The sequence below is a fragment of the Chrysemys picta genome, chromosome 2 (genome assembly GCF_011386835.1).
Source record: "Chrysemys picta bellii isolate R12L10 chromosome 2, ASM1138683v2, whole genome shotgun sequence".
In the NCBI taxonomy this organism is placed as follows: Eukaryota; Metazoa; Chordata; order Testudines; family Emydidae; genus Chrysemys; species Chrysemys picta.
This window is the reverse complement of record NC_088792.1, coordinates 164,427,190-164,445,849: the sequence shown is the minus strand read 5'-3', so window position 1 is coordinate 164,445,849 and position 18,660 is coordinate 164,427,190. Positions and strand designations below refer to the sequence as shown.

At 60.6% G+C, this 18,660-nt stretch overlaps 1 protein-coding gene and 1 long non-coding RNA gene across 17 annotated transcripts in view; one reads left to right on the top strand and one right to left on the bottom strand.

The window, feature by feature from the left end:
• Positions 1 to 18,660, top strand: part of ANK1 (ankyrin 1) — a 74,217-nt gene that overhangs the window by 44,380 nt on the left and 11,177 nt on the right. For 13 of the 16 annotated variants that reach the window (XR_010598681.1, XR_010598680.1, XR_010598679.1 and 10 more), the window contains 21 exons: positions 313 to 411; positions 845 to 943; positions 1,652 to 1,750; positions 1,975 to 2,067; positions 2,881 to 2,953; positions 3,545 to 3,568; positions 4,547 to 4,640; positions 5,405 to 5,483; positions 6,382 to 6,479; positions 6,564 to 6,788; positions 10,274 to 10,428; positions 10,705 to 10,916; positions 11,319 to 11,523; positions 12,274 to 12,370; positions 13,168 to 13,396; positions 13,655 to 13,780; positions 13,870 to 13,989; positions 14,383 to 14,467; positions 15,184 to 15,258; positions 16,518 to 16,649; positions 17,292 to 17,438. Coding sequence is in view for 13 of the 16 variants with exons in the window: in XM_065584778.1 (XP_065440850.1) it covers positions 313 to 411; positions 845 to 943; positions 1,652 to 1,750; positions 1,975 to 2,067; positions 2,881 to 2,953; positions 3,545 to 3,568; positions 4,547 to 4,640; positions 5,405 to 5,483; positions 6,382 to 6,479; positions 6,564 to 6,788; positions 10,274 to 10,428; positions 10,705 to 10,916; positions 11,319 to 11,523; positions 12,274 to 12,370; positions 13,168 to 13,396; positions 13,655 to 13,780; positions 13,870 to 13,989; positions 14,383 to 14,467; positions 15,184 to 15,258; positions 16,518 to 16,649; positions 17,292 to 17,438 (2,566 nt within the window). In the remaining 3 variants the exon portion in view is untranslated. The remainder of the gene's footprint in view (positions 1 to 312; positions 412 to 844; positions 944 to 1,651; positions 1,751 to 1,974; positions 2,068 to 2,880; positions 2,954 to 3,544; positions 3,569 to 4,546; positions 4,641 to 5,404; positions 5,484 to 6,381; positions 6,480 to 6,563; positions 6,789 to 10,273; positions 10,429 to 10,704; positions 10,917 to 11,318; positions 11,524 to 12,273; positions 12,371 to 13,167; positions 13,397 to 13,654; positions 13,781 to 13,869; positions 13,990 to 14,382; positions 14,468 to 15,183; positions 15,259 to 16,517; positions 16,650 to 17,291; positions 17,439 to 18,660) is intronic. The other 3 variants (XM_065584783.1, XM_065584773.1, XM_065584780.1) reach the window with 2 other exon arrangements.
• On the bottom strand, positions 7,011 to 9,124 carry LOC135981593 (uncharacterized). Its single transcript, XR_010598682.1, has 2 exons — positions 8,184 to 9,124; positions 7,011 to 7,275 (listed from the first exon to the last, which is right to left on the bottom strand). It is a non-coding gene; the product is annotated as an uncharacterized LOC135981593 (long non-coding RNA).

Below are 18,660 nucleotides of genomic sequence, written 5' to 3'. Positions count from 1 at the left end.
TGTCGCTGGGTGCGCTGTGTTTGAACCACGTATTTGAATGCCAAATTCAAACTGACGTTACCCAGAGCCGTTGCGCCAGCTTCTCGGGGTTACGCTGGAGCTGGGCTCGCCGGACACTTGCCTCCAGTGTTGGCTGTGCTGGACGGCAGTGCCCACGGTCGTGTGTCTGACGTGTTGATAACCGACTCTGCATCGCGGCACGCGGCAGCTCCCCCATGGAGGGGGGTGTCATGGCCCTGCCCTTCGTTGAGCGGGGGTGCCATGGTTCTGACCCCCGTGGAGGCATAGTATGTGACCTGGCTTTCATTTCAGAGTGGCCTGACTCCTCTGCACCTGGTAGCCCAAGAGGGGCATGTGCCAGTCGCGGATGTTCTGATCAGACATGGCGTCACGGTGGATGCAGCAACCCGGGTAAAGAGGCAGGCACAGGCTCTCAATGCAGACGTCAGGGCCTTAGCCCCCCGCCCTCTCAGCCCTGCTCTCTAGCTCCCTGTTCCTGAAAGCCAGCAGCAGAAGGCATTTCTCCTTCTCACACTGTCTCCTCGGCTTACCACTCAGGGCCCCTGCCCCACTGCTCCCCTCCTGCCCCAAAGGCCACGCTGATAGGAGGGGGCTCCTGGCACAGCCAGGGGGCGGGGTGCTTGGGCACTCTGCAATGGCTCTGAGCTCTTGGCATGGCGCTGCCAGGGCAGAAGGTTGGTGCCAGGAGTGGCTCCAATCTGATGTGCCTGCTGCCCTGTGAGACCCCCCAGCCCCATGTGGATGGTGCACCCTGAGTCGGGGTGGGAGGGGCGGGTTGTCATGCGATGGCTGTGTGAGACCGGGTCCCTGGTCTGCCTTTCAGATGGGCTACACCCCGCTGCACGTGGCCAGCCATTACGGGAACATCAAGCTGGTGAAATTTTTGCTGCAGCACCAGGCAGATGTCAATGCAAAGACCAAGGTACAGAGAGCCCCCTAACCTTCTCTCCGCCCACCTGCCATGCCTGCCTGCAGTGGGCAGCCATGCCCGCCACCTCTCTGCTCTGGGGGATGCCCCCACAGGCTGTGGGAGGAGGCAGGGCACCTGCGTTTGGCTCCATCTCATGCCTTGGCCTGGTGGCTGCTGCTTTTAGGGGTCAGGTGGTGGCTGGGCCCAGCACAGAGTATGGCTGACTGAGCCTTCCTGGAATCCCAGTGCCAGGAGCGGGCTCTGCCGGGCACCTCCCCACAGCCCAGCTGCTTTGAGCTGTTTCTGTGTTTCTGGCTGGGAGGGGCAGCGTGGGAGAGGGTAGAGCAGCCTGGGACCATCCAGCGTGTCTGGGAGAAGGGGCCCAGCCCCCGAGCCTCTCTGATCCTGGGCACCTGGAGAGGTGGAGAAATCCCTCTCCCTCTGGGTCATTGGCTGCTGGGTGTCGTGTCCTGGGGGTTGCATTTGCCGTTGTCTTTTGAGATGCTCCATTGATCTGGGGTTAGCCTCAGCCGGTCCTTTCGAATGATCCATTCAAGCTTCAGGCCAGGAGGTGACATTCCCGCCTGTGTCTCTTGTCTTGCCCTAAGAGCAAACAGTCCCCCCACCGGGTAACAGGGTAGCTTATAGGGAGGCACACTTAGGGATCATAAAAACATTACAACCTGTCGCTTTGTCACAGCTCTCTGCCTCCCTTTGCAGCTAGGGTACACCCCTCTGCATCAGGCCGCGCAGCAGGGTCACACGGATATTGTCACGCTGCTGCTGAAGCACAGGGCCTCCCCCAACGAGGTCAGCACGGTAAGTACTCCCGGTTCCCGGCACCGCGGGTGACACCAGCCCCGAGGCTGCTCTCTGAGATGTGCCACTCACACTCGCCCAGCCCCGTGGCTCACGCCTCCCCTTGCTCCCATGTGCTCTTACATGCATCCTCTCGCTTGCCCCCTCCACTGCCCTTCGCACTCCCACTCTCTGGGATCCTGCCCCCAGACCCAGCTAATCCTGCCCCCTCTCTTCATGTGCAGAATGGCACCACGCCCCTGGCCATCGCTAAGCGCCTCGGCTACATCTCTGTCACGGACGTGCTAAAATTAGTTACAGAAGAAACCAGCATCCCGGTGAGTCCCTGCCCCTCCCTCGCAGCCCTGGGCGCTCCCTGCACACGCTCTGGGATGATCCCTGGGCCTGGCCTTGGGGAGAGGATCCCATGGGGGGCTGGCTCAGCCAGTGCTGCCCACAGCAGCCCGGGCTGGCGAGGCTCCTGCTGCCCAGTTGTGGTGTCAGCTTCTGCCTTGGTTTGGGCCATCGGTGGAGAGGTTTGAACCCAGAACTTCTGAGCCTCTAGGGCGAGCTAAAGACCCAGCTCCATTCGCTCCAGGCTGGCCCAGCGAGCCGCACTGGGTGAGCTGGGTGTGCCCATGTGATGAACTGGGACTGTTCTTACTGTGGTCTGTGAATGCTGACAGGGGAGTGTGGCTAGGATAGTCTGCATTGGGGGATGGGAGACTGCCCGAAGGAAAATACCTGAGCATGTAACATGAGAACCCAGGAAGGGGTTGGAGGCCAGGTGACACCTTGGCCCGGGAAACTGAACAAAGGCTGTGGGAGGGGTCGCTGAAGGCAGAGTTTTGGAAGCTGGCTGGTGAGATGGCTGGGAGGCAGAGATGGCTCTGACCTCCCAAGGGGGGCTGGGATGCCCTGGGACCCCAAGATGGACCTAACTGAGGGGGGTCCTGTTGTCTGTGCCTGCAAGACCTGTCTTGGACTGTATTCCTGTCATCTAAATAAACCTTCTGCTTTACTGGCTGGCTGAGAGTCATGGTGAATCGCAGGAAGCCGGGGGTGCAGGGCCCTGAGTTCCCCCACACTCCGTGACAGCCCGGCTGAGGCTCTGGGACCAGCCCAGATCTGACTCCCTCTTCTTCTCACAGTTGGTCAGTGACAAGCACCGCATGAGCTTCCCTGAGACAGTGGATGAGATCCTGGATGTGTCCGAGGACGAAGGTGAGGGCAGGAAAGCAAAGCTCCAGCAGGCCAGGGAGCCCCCCGGGCTGGGGGCTCTGCCAGGCACAGTGTCTCTGGAGGACAGATAGGAGATGTGCCAGGCAGAGTCTTGGCAGTGGAAGTAGGGGGAGCTCTGATGAGAGGGGTCTCCCTGAGGGGTACAGGGGGAGCTCTGATGGGCAGGGTCTCCCTGGGAGGGTGAAGAGGGGAGCTGTGCCGGGTGGGGTCTCCCTGGGATCAAGGGGGAGCCATGCCGGGCGGGGTCTCTCGGGGACCTGTCACATCAGAGATTTGCACACCAAGGAGAGACACTCCAGAGCCCTGTAGCCCCTGCCTAGGCGCTCTCGCCATGGGTGCATGGCTGAGGCTGCCCAGGGAGGGTGGGCGCTGGCAGCACACACCGCTGCCCCCCGTTAGGCTGCGCCGTCAGGGGTCCCATGTGTAGCACGTTCCCTGCTGCGGCGAGCCCTGGTGAGCTGCCCCACGAGCGTGGCAGGGGCCCTGCCTGGTATCCGCAGAGCAGTGAGAGTCACATGTGGCTCACGTGCCTCTCCCGCCTGCTACTCAACTCTGACTCTTCTTGCTTTGCAGGCTCTGCTCAGGTCACTGTCATGGGTATGGACTGTGTGTGTCACTGTGGCCCCACTTCACCGCCCCATTTCACCCACACGCGCTCACTGACCCATCCCACTCCGTGGGGCTTCCCATCGGCCCTGGAGCCAGCCTGGGCCCTAACACCATTGCGCCCTGCCCATCTGTGTCTGTGCCCATGCTGCCGTCCTTGTGCTGATTGCATGAATGGGCATTGTCGCCGCCTGCCCACCCCCCACTCCCAGTGGCTCCCAGGCCAGCCGGGGCAGGCAAAGTCCCGGGCAAGGGGCGCTTGCTGGAGGAAGGGAGAAGCACCTGAGCCTGGGTTGTGTGGGAGATGGGCGCCCAGGTTTGGCCAGCAGGGACTGCCCACTGCAGGGCTCCTGATTTCATCTGGGCACCTGGGTGCCGAGATGTCCCTGGGCTGCCGTGTCCAGGCCCCTCCTGCCCCAGGGGTTCTGGCCTCTCCAACACCAGCACGCTGGGTTTTGTTCCCGGGGGAATCCCGTCAGAGAGAGCCCCCTGCCCCAAGTGTAAATTGGGCTGGTGAGCGGGGAGCATGGGTCTCTCCCGTCCGAGGCACCACGCCCTTGGCAGGGTGCCTGGAGGCAGACCAGGCAGGAGAGCACCCATCAGCAGGAAGGGTAAGGATCTGCTGGGAAAGGGGCCGGCGGCTCCCTGGGCAGCTCTGACATCAACCACAGCTCATGTCATGCTAACCTGCAGCATGGGCCTCGCGCCCAACGACAAGGCAGCCTAGTTGGCAGACAGTGTCCCCTGGAGCCAGGCTGGCCAAAAGCAGCGCAGCGACATGGGGGGTGTTGCTGGCTGACACCAGGAGCCAAGGAACAAGCCCTGGCTTGGGGGTGGAGACGCCAGCCCATGTGGAGCTGGGCACAACCAACTTAGCTCTGCGCCAGCCCAGGCCAGGGGTGGGGAGAGGCCCTGACGTCTGGCCCTCTGCGTTCTGCACCCATGGGCTGAGCTGTGTCTTGGTTCCAGGGGAGGAGCTGGCTGACCCCAGGCCTGAGAAGCAGGATTCCAGGGAGCAGGATGAGGAGAAGGAGATGGAGTTTGTCCCCAAGCTGGATCAAGTGTAAGAAGCACTGCACAGCGGTGTGGGGGCAGTGATGGCACAGTGGGGCAGGCACTGTGGGGCAGAGGTGGCGTGTTGCTGGGAGGGTGCTCTAGGGCGGAGCAGGCATGGCAGGGCAGGCAGGTGCTATGGGGTGGCTGTGACATGGTGAGGCAGGTGTGGTGCTGTGGGGGTAGAGGTGGCGTGGTGGGGCAAGCATGGGGCTGTGGGACAAGCGCTGTGGGGCAGAGGTGGCATGTTGCTGGGGTGGTGCTCTAGGGCAGAGCTGGCATGGCAGGGCAGGCAGGTGCTGTGGGGTGGCCGTGACATGGTGGGGCAAGTGTGGTGCTGTGGGGCAGAGGTGGTGTGGTGGGGCTGTGGGGCAGAGGTGGCATGGTGGGGCAAGTGGGGGGATTCAGCTTGCAAGGCCCTTTCCAGCCTGAGCTTTACCTCCCTGCTGCTGTCCCCAGGGTAATGGAGACATCCCTTCCCCCCAAGCCAGTGGCTCACACGGGGATGCTGGGAACATGGAGACGCCCCCTGCCCAACCAGGCTCAGCACAGGGCCCGCTCCCCAGAGACACGGTGGGGTGAGGCCAACGCCGGGGAGTGCAGGTCACTCATGGCCTGGTCCTTTGCAAGAGTCGGTGCTCGTGGGCCTGGGAGCTGTGCAGAGCCCTCTCTCAGGGACACCCCAGGCCCGGTGGCTGCTCTGGGGCCTGGGGCACACAGGGAAATCGTATCACACGAGGCTGCTTGTGACCGTATCCCTTGTCACCTGCCCAGGATGGAGTCTCCAGCCATCCCGCGGATCCCCTGCGTCACACCTGAGACCATGGTGGTCAGACGGGAGGAGTCTGAGCAGGTGGGTTCTGCCCCACCCAGGGCCAGGGAGTGTGGCTGGCTGCACTGCAGGGTAATTCCCAGCACAGCCGAGGTCAGGCCTAGTCCATTCCAAACGCCTTGTCTAGTGAGAGAACAGCTGGGGACGTGGGGAGCAGGAGCTGCAGAGGAGCCGCCTCCTTCACCTGCCCTGGGGAGAGGGGGCTTGCAGCCACCGCATGTCCACCCTCACGTGGTGCTGGCCATCCAGCTCTTGTGGTGTCTGGCTCAGAGCTGTGCTCTGGGCAGGGGCTTTCCCCAGCCAGCCTGGGCTGGCAGGCCCCCTCTCTCTCGTGTCCCTATTCCCACCCATGCAGAGTGGGTGCCATCCCGAGCTGCATCCCCAGCAATGCCTTGTGGGCAGGCTAGGCTCAGGCCGGGAGGTCGGCTGGGGCAGCTTTGAGGGGCCCCTGGCAGACAAGGGTGCTGCGGCTGTATCTCTGGGTGCGTGCTGGATTCCAGGGGCCTCAGAGGAGGATGGAGCTGAGGCCAGGCCCTCTCTGGCTGGTGGCGAGAGGCAGAGCTGCTGGCAGAGATGAGGGTGCTGAGGTTCCCGGCCCCAGGACCTGCAGGAGTCCAAGGCCACTGCCTCTTGGTTCCTCAGGTTTCCAATATTCAGGCCCTTCCCAAGCTGGCTCTGAGCCTCGCCAGGTCCAAGTACCAGCCCCTTGGCTGAGGTTTCCTAATGGGCCATAATGAGAAGCGACATTTGCTCCCCTCAGCCTTCAGTAGGCCTGGCCCTGTCCTGAGCAAGGTCTCAGCTGGCGTGGGAGTGGTGATAGCCCGCCGTACGGGAGCCAGGGTTTCACCAGGAGCCCCAGCATAGCAAAATGGGAAGGGCAAGTGAGCTGTGTCTAACAAGCTGTTTCCTATTTGCTCAGCCATCCAAGGAGTTTGACGAAGACTCCCTAATCCCCAGCAGCCCTGCGACAGAGACCTCGGACAACATCAGCCCAGTGGCCAGCCCCGTGCACACAGGGTGAGTGACTGGCTCCCATGTGCACCCGTATGCCAGGCAGTTGGTGAGTCTCGGTGGGACACGTGGGTTTGTCTGTCCTTGCAGGTTCCTGGTGAGCTTCATGGTGGACGCCCGTGGTGGCTCCATGAGGGGCAGCCGACACAACGGGCTGCGAGTGATCATCCCCCCCCGGACCTGCGCCGCACCCACCCGCATCACCTGCCGCCTGGTCAAGCCGCAGAAACTGACAACTCCACCGCCCCTGGCTGAGGAGGAGGGTCTGGCCAGTAGGATCATCGCGCTGGGGCCCGCTGGCGCCCAGTTCCTGAGGTGAGGGTTGGGGAGGTGTCAGTTCCCAGCCAGAGCCCCGATCTCAGCCCCCTGGAGGGAGCAGGGGAGATGATAGCCAGGCCTCTGCTTCACTGTGCTGCGAGCACTGGCAGAGAGGGGTCTGGCCCTCCGCTGGGGTCGACTTGCACAGCCCCACTGGAGCCACAGGCACTGCCCAGGCCAAGGTTGCCGAATGTTGTACTTAAAGTACTGCACAGGATCTTTTCAGGGGGAATAAGGCAAAACGCCACATTTATTAGTAATACATGTATTCATTAACACTGTATTATATGCATATAATATATTACACTTACACTCACACACACACACACAAACACACTCCGTCTTGTTGTTACCAATTAGTTGCTCCCCTTAACTTCACTGGCCAGGTGAGTTAGATGGGGGAGGGGGTGGAGCCGGGCTTCTGCCGATCCGGATCGATGCTCCCATGTTGACAAGACGAGACCCGGGGTCCTCTGCAAGACACCTCACTTTTATAAAAAGAAGAACAGGAGGACTTGTGGCACCTTAGAGACTAACAAATTTATTAGAGCATAAGCTTTCGTGGACTACAGCCCACTTCTTCGGATGCATATAGAATGGAACATATATTGAGGAGATATATATACACACATACAGAGAGCATAAACAGGTGGGAGTTGTCTTACCACCTCTGAGAGGCCAATTAATTAAGAGAAAAAAAACTTTTGAAGTGATAATCAAGCTAGCCCAGTACAGACAGACAGTTAGATAACAAGTGTGAGAATACTTACAAGGGGAGATAGATTCAATGTTTGTAATGGCTCAACCATTCCCAGTCCTTATTCAAACCGGAGTTGATTGTGTCTAGTTTGCATATCAATTCTAGTTCAGCAGTTTCTCGTTGGAGTCTGTTTTTGAAGTTTTTCTGTTGTAATATAGCAGGTCTTGCGGGTGGCTATATTACAACAGAAAAACTTCAAAAACAGACTCCAACGAGAAACTGCTGAACTAGAATTGATATGCAAACTAGACACAATCAACTCCGGTTTGAATAAGGACTGGGAATGGTTGAGCCATTACAAACATTGAATCTATCTCCCCTTGTAAGTATTCTCACACTTGTTATCTAACTGTCTGTCTGTACTGGGCTAGCTTGATTATCACTTCAAAAGTTTTTTTTCTCTTAATTAATTGGCCTCTCAGAGGTGGTAAGACAACTCCCACCTGTTTATGCTCTCTGTATGTGTGTATATATATCTCCTCAATATATGTTCCATTCTATATGCATCCGAAGAAGTGGGCTGTAGTCCACGAAAGCTTATGCTCTAATAAATTTGTTAGTCTCTAAGGTGCCACAAGTCCTCCTGTTCTTCTTTTTGCAGATACAGACTAACACGGCTGCTACTCTGAAACCTCACTTTTATAGCAGCTTTTCTCTTATGCAAATCTATACCAGATTCAAACTCTGTGTCTGTGTCCATTGGTCCTTTGTGCTGCTTTCTTTTGAGTGTTGTCCCAATGCTGCAAAGAGGGTGTTTTCAAAAGAAGGTGCTTGCTTCTAACCCCCGAGGCCGTCGGTATGTCTGCTTGTCTTTAATGAGCCCACTTGACACATTTTATTGTCCTTGGGTCTGGCTCCCAGCCCCTCTCCAACAGTTGAGGCTGTCTGGAGGTGCTGCCTTCCATGCCTTGCTCATTCACACCTCATTCATTCAACAGGGCAATTGATTAAGAGTGGGGGGGGGGAGAGCTCTTGTTCTACTGCTAGCAAAAAGAAATTTTTCTTCTATCTTATTTTATCCTTAGGGGCTATAATATTATACCAAGGGCAATGCAAAGTTTCTAAATGAGGCTTTGATACAAAGTCCCATGAAAACAGAGGTCACACGTGGGTAGACCCACCACAAGGTTATATGAAGAGGCACAATGTAAAGTCATATGAAAATTATCAGAGATTTATCTACACGAACCACCCTGTGGTCAGTGGCACTGCCAGAACCAGTGGTGCTGTGGCCGTTTGCACCAACTGAGGGTCAGGCCCAGGGATTTTACATCCTGGTCTGTGCCCCGTGTTGAGCTGCCCTGCAGTGACATTAGCGCGAGCTCTGACCTCAGGGCACCTGGGTGCAAGCCTCCATTGGTGGTGAGTTCTGCCCTTAGAACCAGCCAGTTATCAAGGTTAACTCCTTGGGCACTGTAAGAGCCTTAACATGAGTCACAGAACGGTCCCTAGCGCTCTTGTCACCCAAGGGGGCCTGCCTTTGTGGCAGATGGTCCCTTACAGCACCAATCACAGCAGTGCCGGTCACTCCCAGCCCCAAAGTCCAGCCTCTTACCCCAGATCAGTTGCACCTTGGAGCTCACCCCAGTGCTTGTAGCCAGTCCTGTAGCAAATGATGTACAGATTTGTTACCAGGGAAAGGAAACAAGAATGTTATTTACAAGGTTAAAGCAGATACACATAGATACACACAGAGTTCCAGTCTGAAGTTTCAGAAAGTATTAGAAGCTTCTATAATAAGCAAGCTCCGTACGTCCTTTAGGGCTACCCAGGCTGAGCAGCTGGGGATCCCTAGAAACCTTGTCTCCAGAATTCAAGCAGCAGAGAGATCCAGTTCCTTCTTGTCAGAGGTTTTCATTCCCTTCCCCCCTGTGCTCTGAGCTGAGAACTCAGCTGCTGGGAGGAATCCACTTGTGTGACTCATGTTCATGGGGGGAAGAACAGAGCTACAAACTCTTTTGTCCTCTTTAGTGTCCCACTTTAGTCCGTCTGGTGTCAATGAAGCTTCCTTGTTGGCCAGGATATAACAGCTCTTGTTGGAGAGCAGCACATTACACTAGTTAATGTCTCTCTCCTGTGTGGTGCTTGGCGATGGCAGAGACGCTTACAGAACAAATGCTCAAATATTACCGTACAGTCTGGGATACAGATGCTATGAGATCTATGCAGGCAGCCACTCACCAGCGTTGTTAAAGTCTAAACACATGCTGAGAATCCTAATACCCATTTTAACAATACTAACACAGGTGAGCCGAACGGGTGCCAGCCACGTATTTGTCAGTGTGCAGCAGAGACGTGGGCCCTTGGCATGAGCTGGCACATGGCCTGCCAGCGTCACACCCCATAGGCAGGGGCTTGGCCTGGGAGCCCAGTGCACTGACATCAAGTGCTGCAGACAGGCAGGCCCCATTATAATGGGCCAGTGGGATCTGTGGAGTCCTTTGCAAGCAGCCAGTCCCGTGACCCCTATGGGGCATTTGCACCTTTGGGGCGGGGGGAGGCCAAGGATCAGTGTGAAGAGACTTGCCCAAGTCCATAGGGTGAGTCCCAAATCACAGATGTCCTGGCTCCCTCTTCTGGGCTTTCCCCACTAGGCTCCCCTGCCCTCCCCCGTCTGGGCAGCTTGATTCCCTCCTGACTAAGCCCTGCTGAGCGGCGCTCGGTGCTGTGGCAGCAGCACACCTCAGCCCCAGGCCCCTCTCAGCGCCGTGCTCTCCTGCAGCCCTGTGATTGTGGAGATCCCACACTTTGCGTCGTACGGGCGGCGGGATCGGGAGCTAGTGGTGCTGCGCAGCGAGAACGGCTCCGTCTGGAAGGAGCACCGCAGCCGCTACAGCGAGAGCTACCTGGACCAGGTGCTCAACGGCATGGACGAAGGTGAGTGCTCTAGGCCAGAGGCAGGCTTCCCATGGGGCAGGGCGTCCCTGCCTGGCTGCAGGGGACAGCCAGGGCAGTAGGCAGAGTGTGCCTGGGCAGGGCTGGCACATGCAGGCAGGGCTGAGGCTTGGTTGGGCAGAGTGGGGGCAGGAGTGGGGCTGGTGCAGAGTGTTGGCAAGGCTGGCACGGAGCTGGGTGACATGGGGCTGGACGAAGTGGAGGTGGGGCCAGTGCATGGCTGGGCCCTGCTTTCTCACGGTGGGGCTGCCATTGCAGAGCTGGAGAGCCTGGAGGAGTTGGAGAAGAAGAGGATCTGCCGCATCATCAGCACCGATTTCCCCCTCTACTTCGTGGTTATGTCCCGTGTCTGCCAGGACTGCGACCTGATTGGCCCCGATGGCGGGTGTCTGAAGAGTACGCTGGTTCCCATGGTGCAGGCCACCTTCCCGGAGACAGCCGTCACCAAGAGAGTCAAACTGGCTCTGCAGGTATCAGGTGTCCCTGCCCCTGGGGACAGACAGAGGGACAGAGGGATGGGTCCTGGGCAGGCTGTGCAGGTACCGGGTCTCCCTGCCCGTGGGGATGGACAGAGGGACAGAGGGATGGGGCCTGGGCAGGCTGTGCAGGTACCGGGTCTCCCTGCCCCTGGGGATGGACAGAGACACGGGGCCTGGGCCAGCTGTGCAGGGACCAGGTGTCCCTGCCCCTGTGGTGGATGGGCAGACGAATTAGAGACGGGCTCTTCCAAGGCAGCAGGCTGGTTCCGGACCGGCCGTGCTGGGCAGCAGTTGCTCCATCGTCTCCCAGGGCAAGGGGTGCCAGCCGGTGACCGGTTCCGAGCTGGGGTGGGGGGAGCTGGCCCTCATGGCCCTGCCTGTTCTGTCCCGCAGGCGCAGCCCGTGCCGGATGAGCTGGTGACGAAGCTGCTGGGGAACCAGGCGACCTTCAGTCCCATCGTCACCGTGGAGCCGCGCCGCAGGAAGTTCCACCGGCCCATCGGGCTCCGCATCCCGCTCCCGCCCTCCTGGAAGGACAATCCCCGGGACAGCGGGGAGGGCGACACCACCAGCCTGCGCCTGCTCTGCAGCGTTATCGGTGAGAGCACCTGCCCCGCCCTGCTGCAGCCACCATGCTGGGGCTCTTTCCCCTGGCACTGCTCCCCCCACCCACCCCCAGGCTCCTTCTCCTCCCCTTCCCCTCTGCACGGTTCCCTGGGGTCCTTCCCCCCTGCACGGCTCCCTGCTCCGCGGGGTCCTTCCCCCTCCCCATGCTCTCCCCTGCTTTGCTGCAAATGAGGTTCACTCTTCCCCTGCTGGGTGGGGGCTGGGGTGTGGAAGCCAGTGTCTCCAGGGCAGCGGGGTCTCTGTGCAGGCAGGCGGCTCTGGCAGTGGCTTGGTGGGGGTGGTGTGGGGAAGGTGCTGAGGGGGCGGGATGGAGCTAAAGGAGCTGGGGGCAGGCTGACAGGGGGTGCATCCTGGGCAGTAAGGGTGCTGGGGGGCAGATCCCAGTAGAGTAGGGGGCAGATCACAGGGCACTGGGGGGGTCATGTTCTGGTTGATGAGGGAGCCAGGGGGCAGAGCCTAGGGGACGGAGGGGGCCAGGGTAGACCACAGGCAGCAAAGGGGCCTGTGGAGGATCCTGGGGGACAAGGGGGTGGATCCTGGGTGGTGAGGGAGCAGAGGGGCAGATCCCAGGGGATGAAGCAGCCAGGGGCAGATTCCAAGCAGCAAGGGGGCCAGGGGGCGGATCTCGGGGGTGGGCAGGGGCAGATCACAAGCTGTAAAGGGGCCAGGGTCAGATTCTATGGGCTGGGATGGTGTGTCAGGCCCTGTTGTGTTGTTACAGGAGGCACAGACCAAGCGCAGTGGGAGGATATCACAGGAACCACAAAGCTGGTCTATGCCAACGAGTGTGCCAACTTCACCACCAACGTGTCCGCCAGGTGAGCGACAGGTGCGCGGTGCCTCGTGTGGCCTGGGGCTGGTGACCCGGCTGGCGCTCTGGGGCGTGTAGAGCTTGGCCAGAGCGTGCCATCCAGGGGCCGGGTCACAGAGCAGGGCTGAGGCCCAGGTGATTCAGTGACTCAGCCACAGTCCCAGAGCTGGGACCTATACCCAGCACTCCTGAGTCCCAGCTCTTGCTGCCCGAAGGGAAAAGTGCCAGCATTTCCCAGGGTTCCCCCAGGCTGTGAATCCAGGACCTCTGGCACCTCAAGCCCCTGGGCCATCAAGCCCTGGTGGCATCTGAACAAAGACTCTCACGTGCCTAGGCCTCTGCAAGCCTCGCACGCTGTATTATCACAATACGTGCAAACGCAGGCCTGCCCTGTCTTCATGAACACAGCAATGTCCAGCAGGGGGCGCCCTGGCCAAAGGCAGGGGCCGAGCAGTCCCCCAGGGCGAGTCTGCTCCGGGCTGCGAGTGAGCGGAGAGCCCGCACAGTCATGCTGGAGGGTTGTCTTGGAGTTCATTTTATTTTATGGGGTTTCCCCCATTTTTCTGTTCTCTTCCTTTGTCGCTCTCTCGGTGCCGGCGTGCCTAGCATGCCGCGCACTGCGATGCTGGCTTGGCGCCCCGGGATGGCCCGGTATAGCTGACATCGTCGTTCTTGGGATGTGTTTATGGGAGGCCAGCGAGGGCCGCTGGTGTTCAGTCCTAGGGGAGGCCTGGCCTGAGCGTGTCAGGCTCGAGGGGCCCCCGGCTTGGCTGTAATGACCAGCTTGGGGCTCGTGCCCTGCAGGTTCTGGCTGGCGGATTGCCCACGCACGGCTGAAGCTGTCCATTTTGCCACCATGCTGTACAAGGAGCTGACGGCCGTGCCCTACATGGCCAAGTTCGTGGTGTTTGCCAAGATGAACAATGCACGGGAGGGGCGACTGCGCTGCTACTGCATGACTGATGACAAGGTGGACAAGACGCTGGAGCAGCACGAGAACTTCCATGAAGTGGCCCGCAGCAGGGACATTGAGGTAGTGCCCCTCCCCCTGCCTGGTGTGCGGACAGCCCTCGGGGTGTCCCAGCTCTCCCCTGCTCACTCCACAGCAAGGCCTGGTCTGTGTGGTCCCCGCCTGCTTACCCAGCTGCAGTGGGACCTGCCTGCTCCTTGGCTAAGGGACGTCGGGGAGGAGTCTGCACCCAGCTTTGCCTGAGCCCCCCACACCGTGCTGGGGCCCTGTGGGGCAGGGGAGAAGGGAGCTCTGAGCCTGACCCCTTCCCGCTCTCCCCAGGTGCTGGAGGGGATGCCTCTGCATGTTGAGCTCTCGGGGAACCTGGTGCCTGTCAAGAAGGCCACGCAGCAGCGCAGCTTCCACTTCCAGTCCTTCCAGGAGAACCGGCTGGCCATCCCCGTCAAGGTAACAGCCGCCTGAGGGTTTGAGCAGCTGGGCCGGGCTGGGCCGCGGGCCCATCTCTGCTCCTTGCCCACCTGTGTTGTGGTGTCTAGGTGCGGGACAGCAGTCGGGAGGCAGGTGGCTCACTCTCCTTCCTGCGCAAGGCCATGAAGTACGAAGACTTGCAGCATGTCCTGTGCCACCTGAACATCACCATGCCACCATGCACCAAGGTCAGTGAGCACTGGGCCAGGGGCCTAGGCAGCATTCCTGACGCCTTCCTCTAGCCATGCAGGGAGGTGCTGGGCACTGGGGCCTCCCCCGCACTCAGCCCTAGGGGAGCTGCGTGCCCCACACCGCGTTTCACACCAGCGTGGGACACGCCCGGCCAGGATCTGCTGCGGCACCACGGCATGCTTTAATGTGTCCCTGACAGTGACAGCCGGGGCTGGCTCCAATGTTCTCCCAGCCATGCCGAGCTCCTGCCCCTGCCCTCGCGCCATGGCCTCCCTGGGGTGGGCTGGGCTCCCTGGGCCCTGACAGTCACTGCCAGGGAGCTCCAGGCTGAGGGGCTGGATGGCTCCATTCCCCGTGGGGCTGGTGACCCATGGTGGCTTCTCCTCCAGGGGACTGGCAGCGAGGAGCGAAGGAGGACTCTGACACCGTTGGCTCTGCGAGAGAGATACAGCATCCTCAGTGAGAGCACTCTGGGTATGCAGCCCGCCCTGGCTATCCACGCCCAGTTGGGCACCATCCTGTCCCGCCTATCCACCCCCGAGCCTGCCCGGCCTATCCATCCCCCAGCCTGCCCTGCCTATCCACCCCTGAGCCTGCCCCGCCTATCCACCCCCGAGCCTGCCCCGCCTATCCACCACCGAGCCTGCCCTGCCTATCCACTACCGAGCCTGCCCCGCCTATCCACCCCCGAGCCTGCCCCGCCTATCCACTCCCGAGCCTGCCCCGCCTATCCACCCCCCAGCCTGCCCCGCCTATCCACCACCAAGCCTGCCCTGCCTATCCACTACCGAGCCTGCCCTGCCTATCCACCACCCAGCCTGCCCTGCCTATCCACCACCGAGCCTGCCCTGCCTATCCACTACCGAGCCTGCCCTGCTTATCCATCCCCCAGCTTTCCCTGCCTATCCACCCCCAAGCCTGCCCTGCTTATCTGCCCTGGGGCGCGGCTTCCCCACCCCCCTGCCTATCCATCCCTGGCCTGGCTTCTCCTCCTGGCCCTCCAAAGCCCACTGGTCACAAGAGGGAGGAGCTGGGCCCAGTGGCTTGGCTGCCCCTGCCCTACCCCACACAGAGGGGAGTGCAGTGCTTTCTCTGGGTTCTGGCCGGGTCCCCTGCCTGCGACCACACCGGGCTGCAAGTAGGTAGCAGGGCCTGAGCAGGGACAGCTGTGACATGCTCATATCCCCTAGGCTCTCTAAGCGGCACGGAGAAGGCTGACGTGAAGATGGCTGTTATCTCGGAGCAACTGGGCCTCAGCTGGGCTGGTGAGTCTGTGCCTGGCGCTCTCTGCCCCGCGGGGATGCAGACTCCGGCTCTCTGCTGCTCAGTGCACCAGGGCAGGCTTTGCTCGCGCTGCGCCCAGGTCCCAGCAGGGCAGGGCAATGCAGTGCGGGCCGCTGCCCGGCCCAGCTCGCTCTGACATCGAATGAGGTAGCTGGGCTGACAGCAGGCACAAGTTTGCGCTGCCTGTCCGGTGGTGAGACTGTTCTGGGGGCTGTGGAGCAATTGGAGGCTTTGCTTGGGCAGCCTCCTACATCTGTGGGCACCCCAACAGCAGCACATGGCTAGGCTGCTGCGGCAGGTGGCTGGGTGTGTTCACTGGGAGCACCGGGTCCACATCCTGCTCTGTCTCCCTGACAGCGGGGCTAGGAAAGAGAGTACAGTCCCAGCCAGTGTGCATGCACACCAGTGCCCCGTCCCCTTGCACGTCTCCGCACGCTGGTGCACCGTCCCCTTGCACGTCCCTGCATGCTGGTGCATTGTCCCCTCGCACATCCCCCTTGCACATGCCCATGCACACATGCCTGTGCACTACCTCTTTGCATCCACACCAGTGCACCACTGCCTTGTGTGCCCATGTACTCTGGTGCACCGCCCTCTTGCGTGGATGTGCACACACACCTTCACATGCACACACTGCTGTGCACCGCCCAGTGGCATGGATGTACACTCTTGTGCACTGCCCTCTTCCATACACGCAGGCACGCACCTGTGTACTCTGCACACCTGCTAGCACGCACACACACCCCATCTCTGTGCCAGCCAGGACAGGATTTTGCTCTGCATTTGTAAGTTTTCCTGCTTCCTGAAGCAGGGCAGCGAGGTCTTTGGCACTGGGTCCCAATCCGGCAGGGGCAGTGCTGATATTGCTTGTTACATTACAGCCATGGCTACCAGGAGGCTCAGGAACTGTCCTTCCCAGCTTCTCCCTAGCTGGAGCAGTTTGTGACCCAGCTGCAGGCAACCAGGCTGAGCCCAGTGGGCCCAGTTTCACATCCGGTGACACTAAATTTGGACCTTCTGCCCTTTTACTCCCCACCCCTTCCCATTGTTCTGTCGCACGGGCGGGATGTCAGCAGCTCTGGGTGGACGTGGGTGGAGACACGTGTGGGACGGCTGGACCTGGGTGGCATCCCCAGGGCTACTTGCCTAGAAGTGTCTCGAGCAGAGGTGCTTCCCCCTGCTCTCTTTGCTGCACGGGAGCCTGGGATGATGCCTAATGCACAGGCTGTGTTTCCTACAGAGCTGGCCCGGGAGCTGCAGTTTGGGGTGGACGATATCAACAGGATCCGGGTGGAGAACCCCAACTCCCTGCTGGAGCAGAGCGTGGCCCTGCTCAACCTGTGGGTCAGCCGTGAGGGCAAGAATGCCAAGAGTGGGTATTTGCCACCTTCTGCAGGGGCGGGGGCACAGCTAGCACCCCAGGGTTCCACAAGCGCTCTGTGCCGCCAGCCTGGGGCTCTAGCAGGCATGTTGGCCAGGGAGCTGGGCCGGGAGTGGGTAGGCAGGGTGGGCCGGGGCGCCAGGCCAGGTGTGAGTAGGTAAGGTGGGCCAGAGAGCTGGGACAGGTGGTGGATATGCACAGCAGGCCAGGGAGCTGTGCCAGGCATGGGTAGGCAAGGCAGGTTAGGGAACAGGGGACCACTATATCCTATCCAGTCTTTCCCCTCAAAAGAGGCTGGGCCAGTTTACCCATCCCATGACGGAGCTGTGGGGCCGGCCCATCCATGGACATGCAGTGCTTCCTTGCACACGCCATGCTACGCTGGCTCATACGTATGCAGATGTGTGCTGCTGGCTTCCGTGCACAGCTGGCCTGTGCTGGGTCACAGGTCTGCATGCGTATCTGTTCCCAGGCGGGTTTGCAGTTCGAGGATGGCCGAGTCCTCGGGCTGGACCCTCTTTCCAGAGGGTGGGTGAGGCTGGAGTGCTGTGGGTGGGGGCAGCGGGGATAGAGCAGCCTGGCAGGGATGGGCCTGTGCTGCCTTTTGATGATATCGGCTGCTCCCCCTGACAGTGGAGAATCTGTACGCGGCCCTGAGGAGCATCGACCGCAGCGAGATTGTCAACATGCTGGAGGGCTCGGGCCAGCAGAGCCGCAGCCTGAAGGGCGACCGGCATTACACTGACAAGGACTATTCCCTCTCGCCCTCCCAGATGAATGGTGAGTCCCTGGCACTCGGCTGTGAACCCACTGGGGACCCCATGCTCCCGTGGGTGAGTCCCTTGGCAGGGCGGGCGTGACATTGCCCTGGTGCGGGGTGACAGCCAAGCAGAGACAGACACGTCACTGAGACCAGCGTCCCTGCCAGGCTGCTCTGCTTCAGCCGTGCCAAGGAAATGCGAGTTCCCACTGACATCAAGACAGGGGAGCCTCGGGGGCCTGGGGCAGGACTTTGAGCCTGCCTGGGCTGCCCACAGACTGGCTGAGTGTGTGGACAGAGACAGCAGCCTCAGACCAAGGACCAGGCCTGTGTGGCTCTGTGCTGTGACCAGGTGTGAGTGCGACACAGGTAGACATCCCTGCCTCAGCACGGCTAAGAAAGTGTCGATGCGGCAGCACGAGCTGCCCAAACCGGGCACCCTGGGTCCATAGCCGGGTTGCTAGCCCAGGCCGAAGTCTGCACCACTGCGTCTGCACAATTTGTAGCCTCCCGTGCTGCAGGCGCCATAGGGGACGTCTGCAGTGCAGTGGGGGTGGGCGTGCCCGTACTAGCGCTCTGGGAGAAGTGCAGTTGCAAGGAGCTAAGCGCCCCAGGGCCAGTCCCAACCAGGCTCTAGGAATGTCCTGGGACTGGCCTGCCCCTCCTGCCGCCCAGCCTGCAGCAGCCACACGGCTCCTTTTAACATGCCCATACATCTGCCCATGCTGGAAACGACCCCTCCAGCTCCAGTGTAGACTTACCCCACCCTGTAAGGCCTGACCCCAGCTCTCCAGCCTGCACCCCCATCCTCCTTGGGCCCCTCAGGCTCTTCAGGCTCAGCCTGGGTTGCAGCGTGTTACTAGTGAGCGGACGTGCCCTGCTGGCAGGTCTCTGCCCTCTGCCTGCCTTCTGCTGCGAGCTGGGCTCACACCACTTCTCTTGTAGCCTGTGACACCCTGTGCTGGGCAGCAGCATGTGATCAGACAGGGCTGGGGGCCGGGGGCACGGTCAGGCGTCTGCAGTAAGTGTCGTGGTCCGGTGTCCCTTTGGGCCCAGGCGGGGGGGGGTGTGTGAGGCTGGGTGCCGGGGGTGTGGTCGGGTGCCAGCCTTGGCGGCAGGAGTCCCTTTGGCCCCAGTGCCTTGCCCTGGGGTGTAGCCATGAGCTCTGCATGCTGAACGCTCTCTTCCCCCTTGTTCTGTGTTCTCTCATACACACCATTCAGGGCTGCCAGGTGCAGGCCG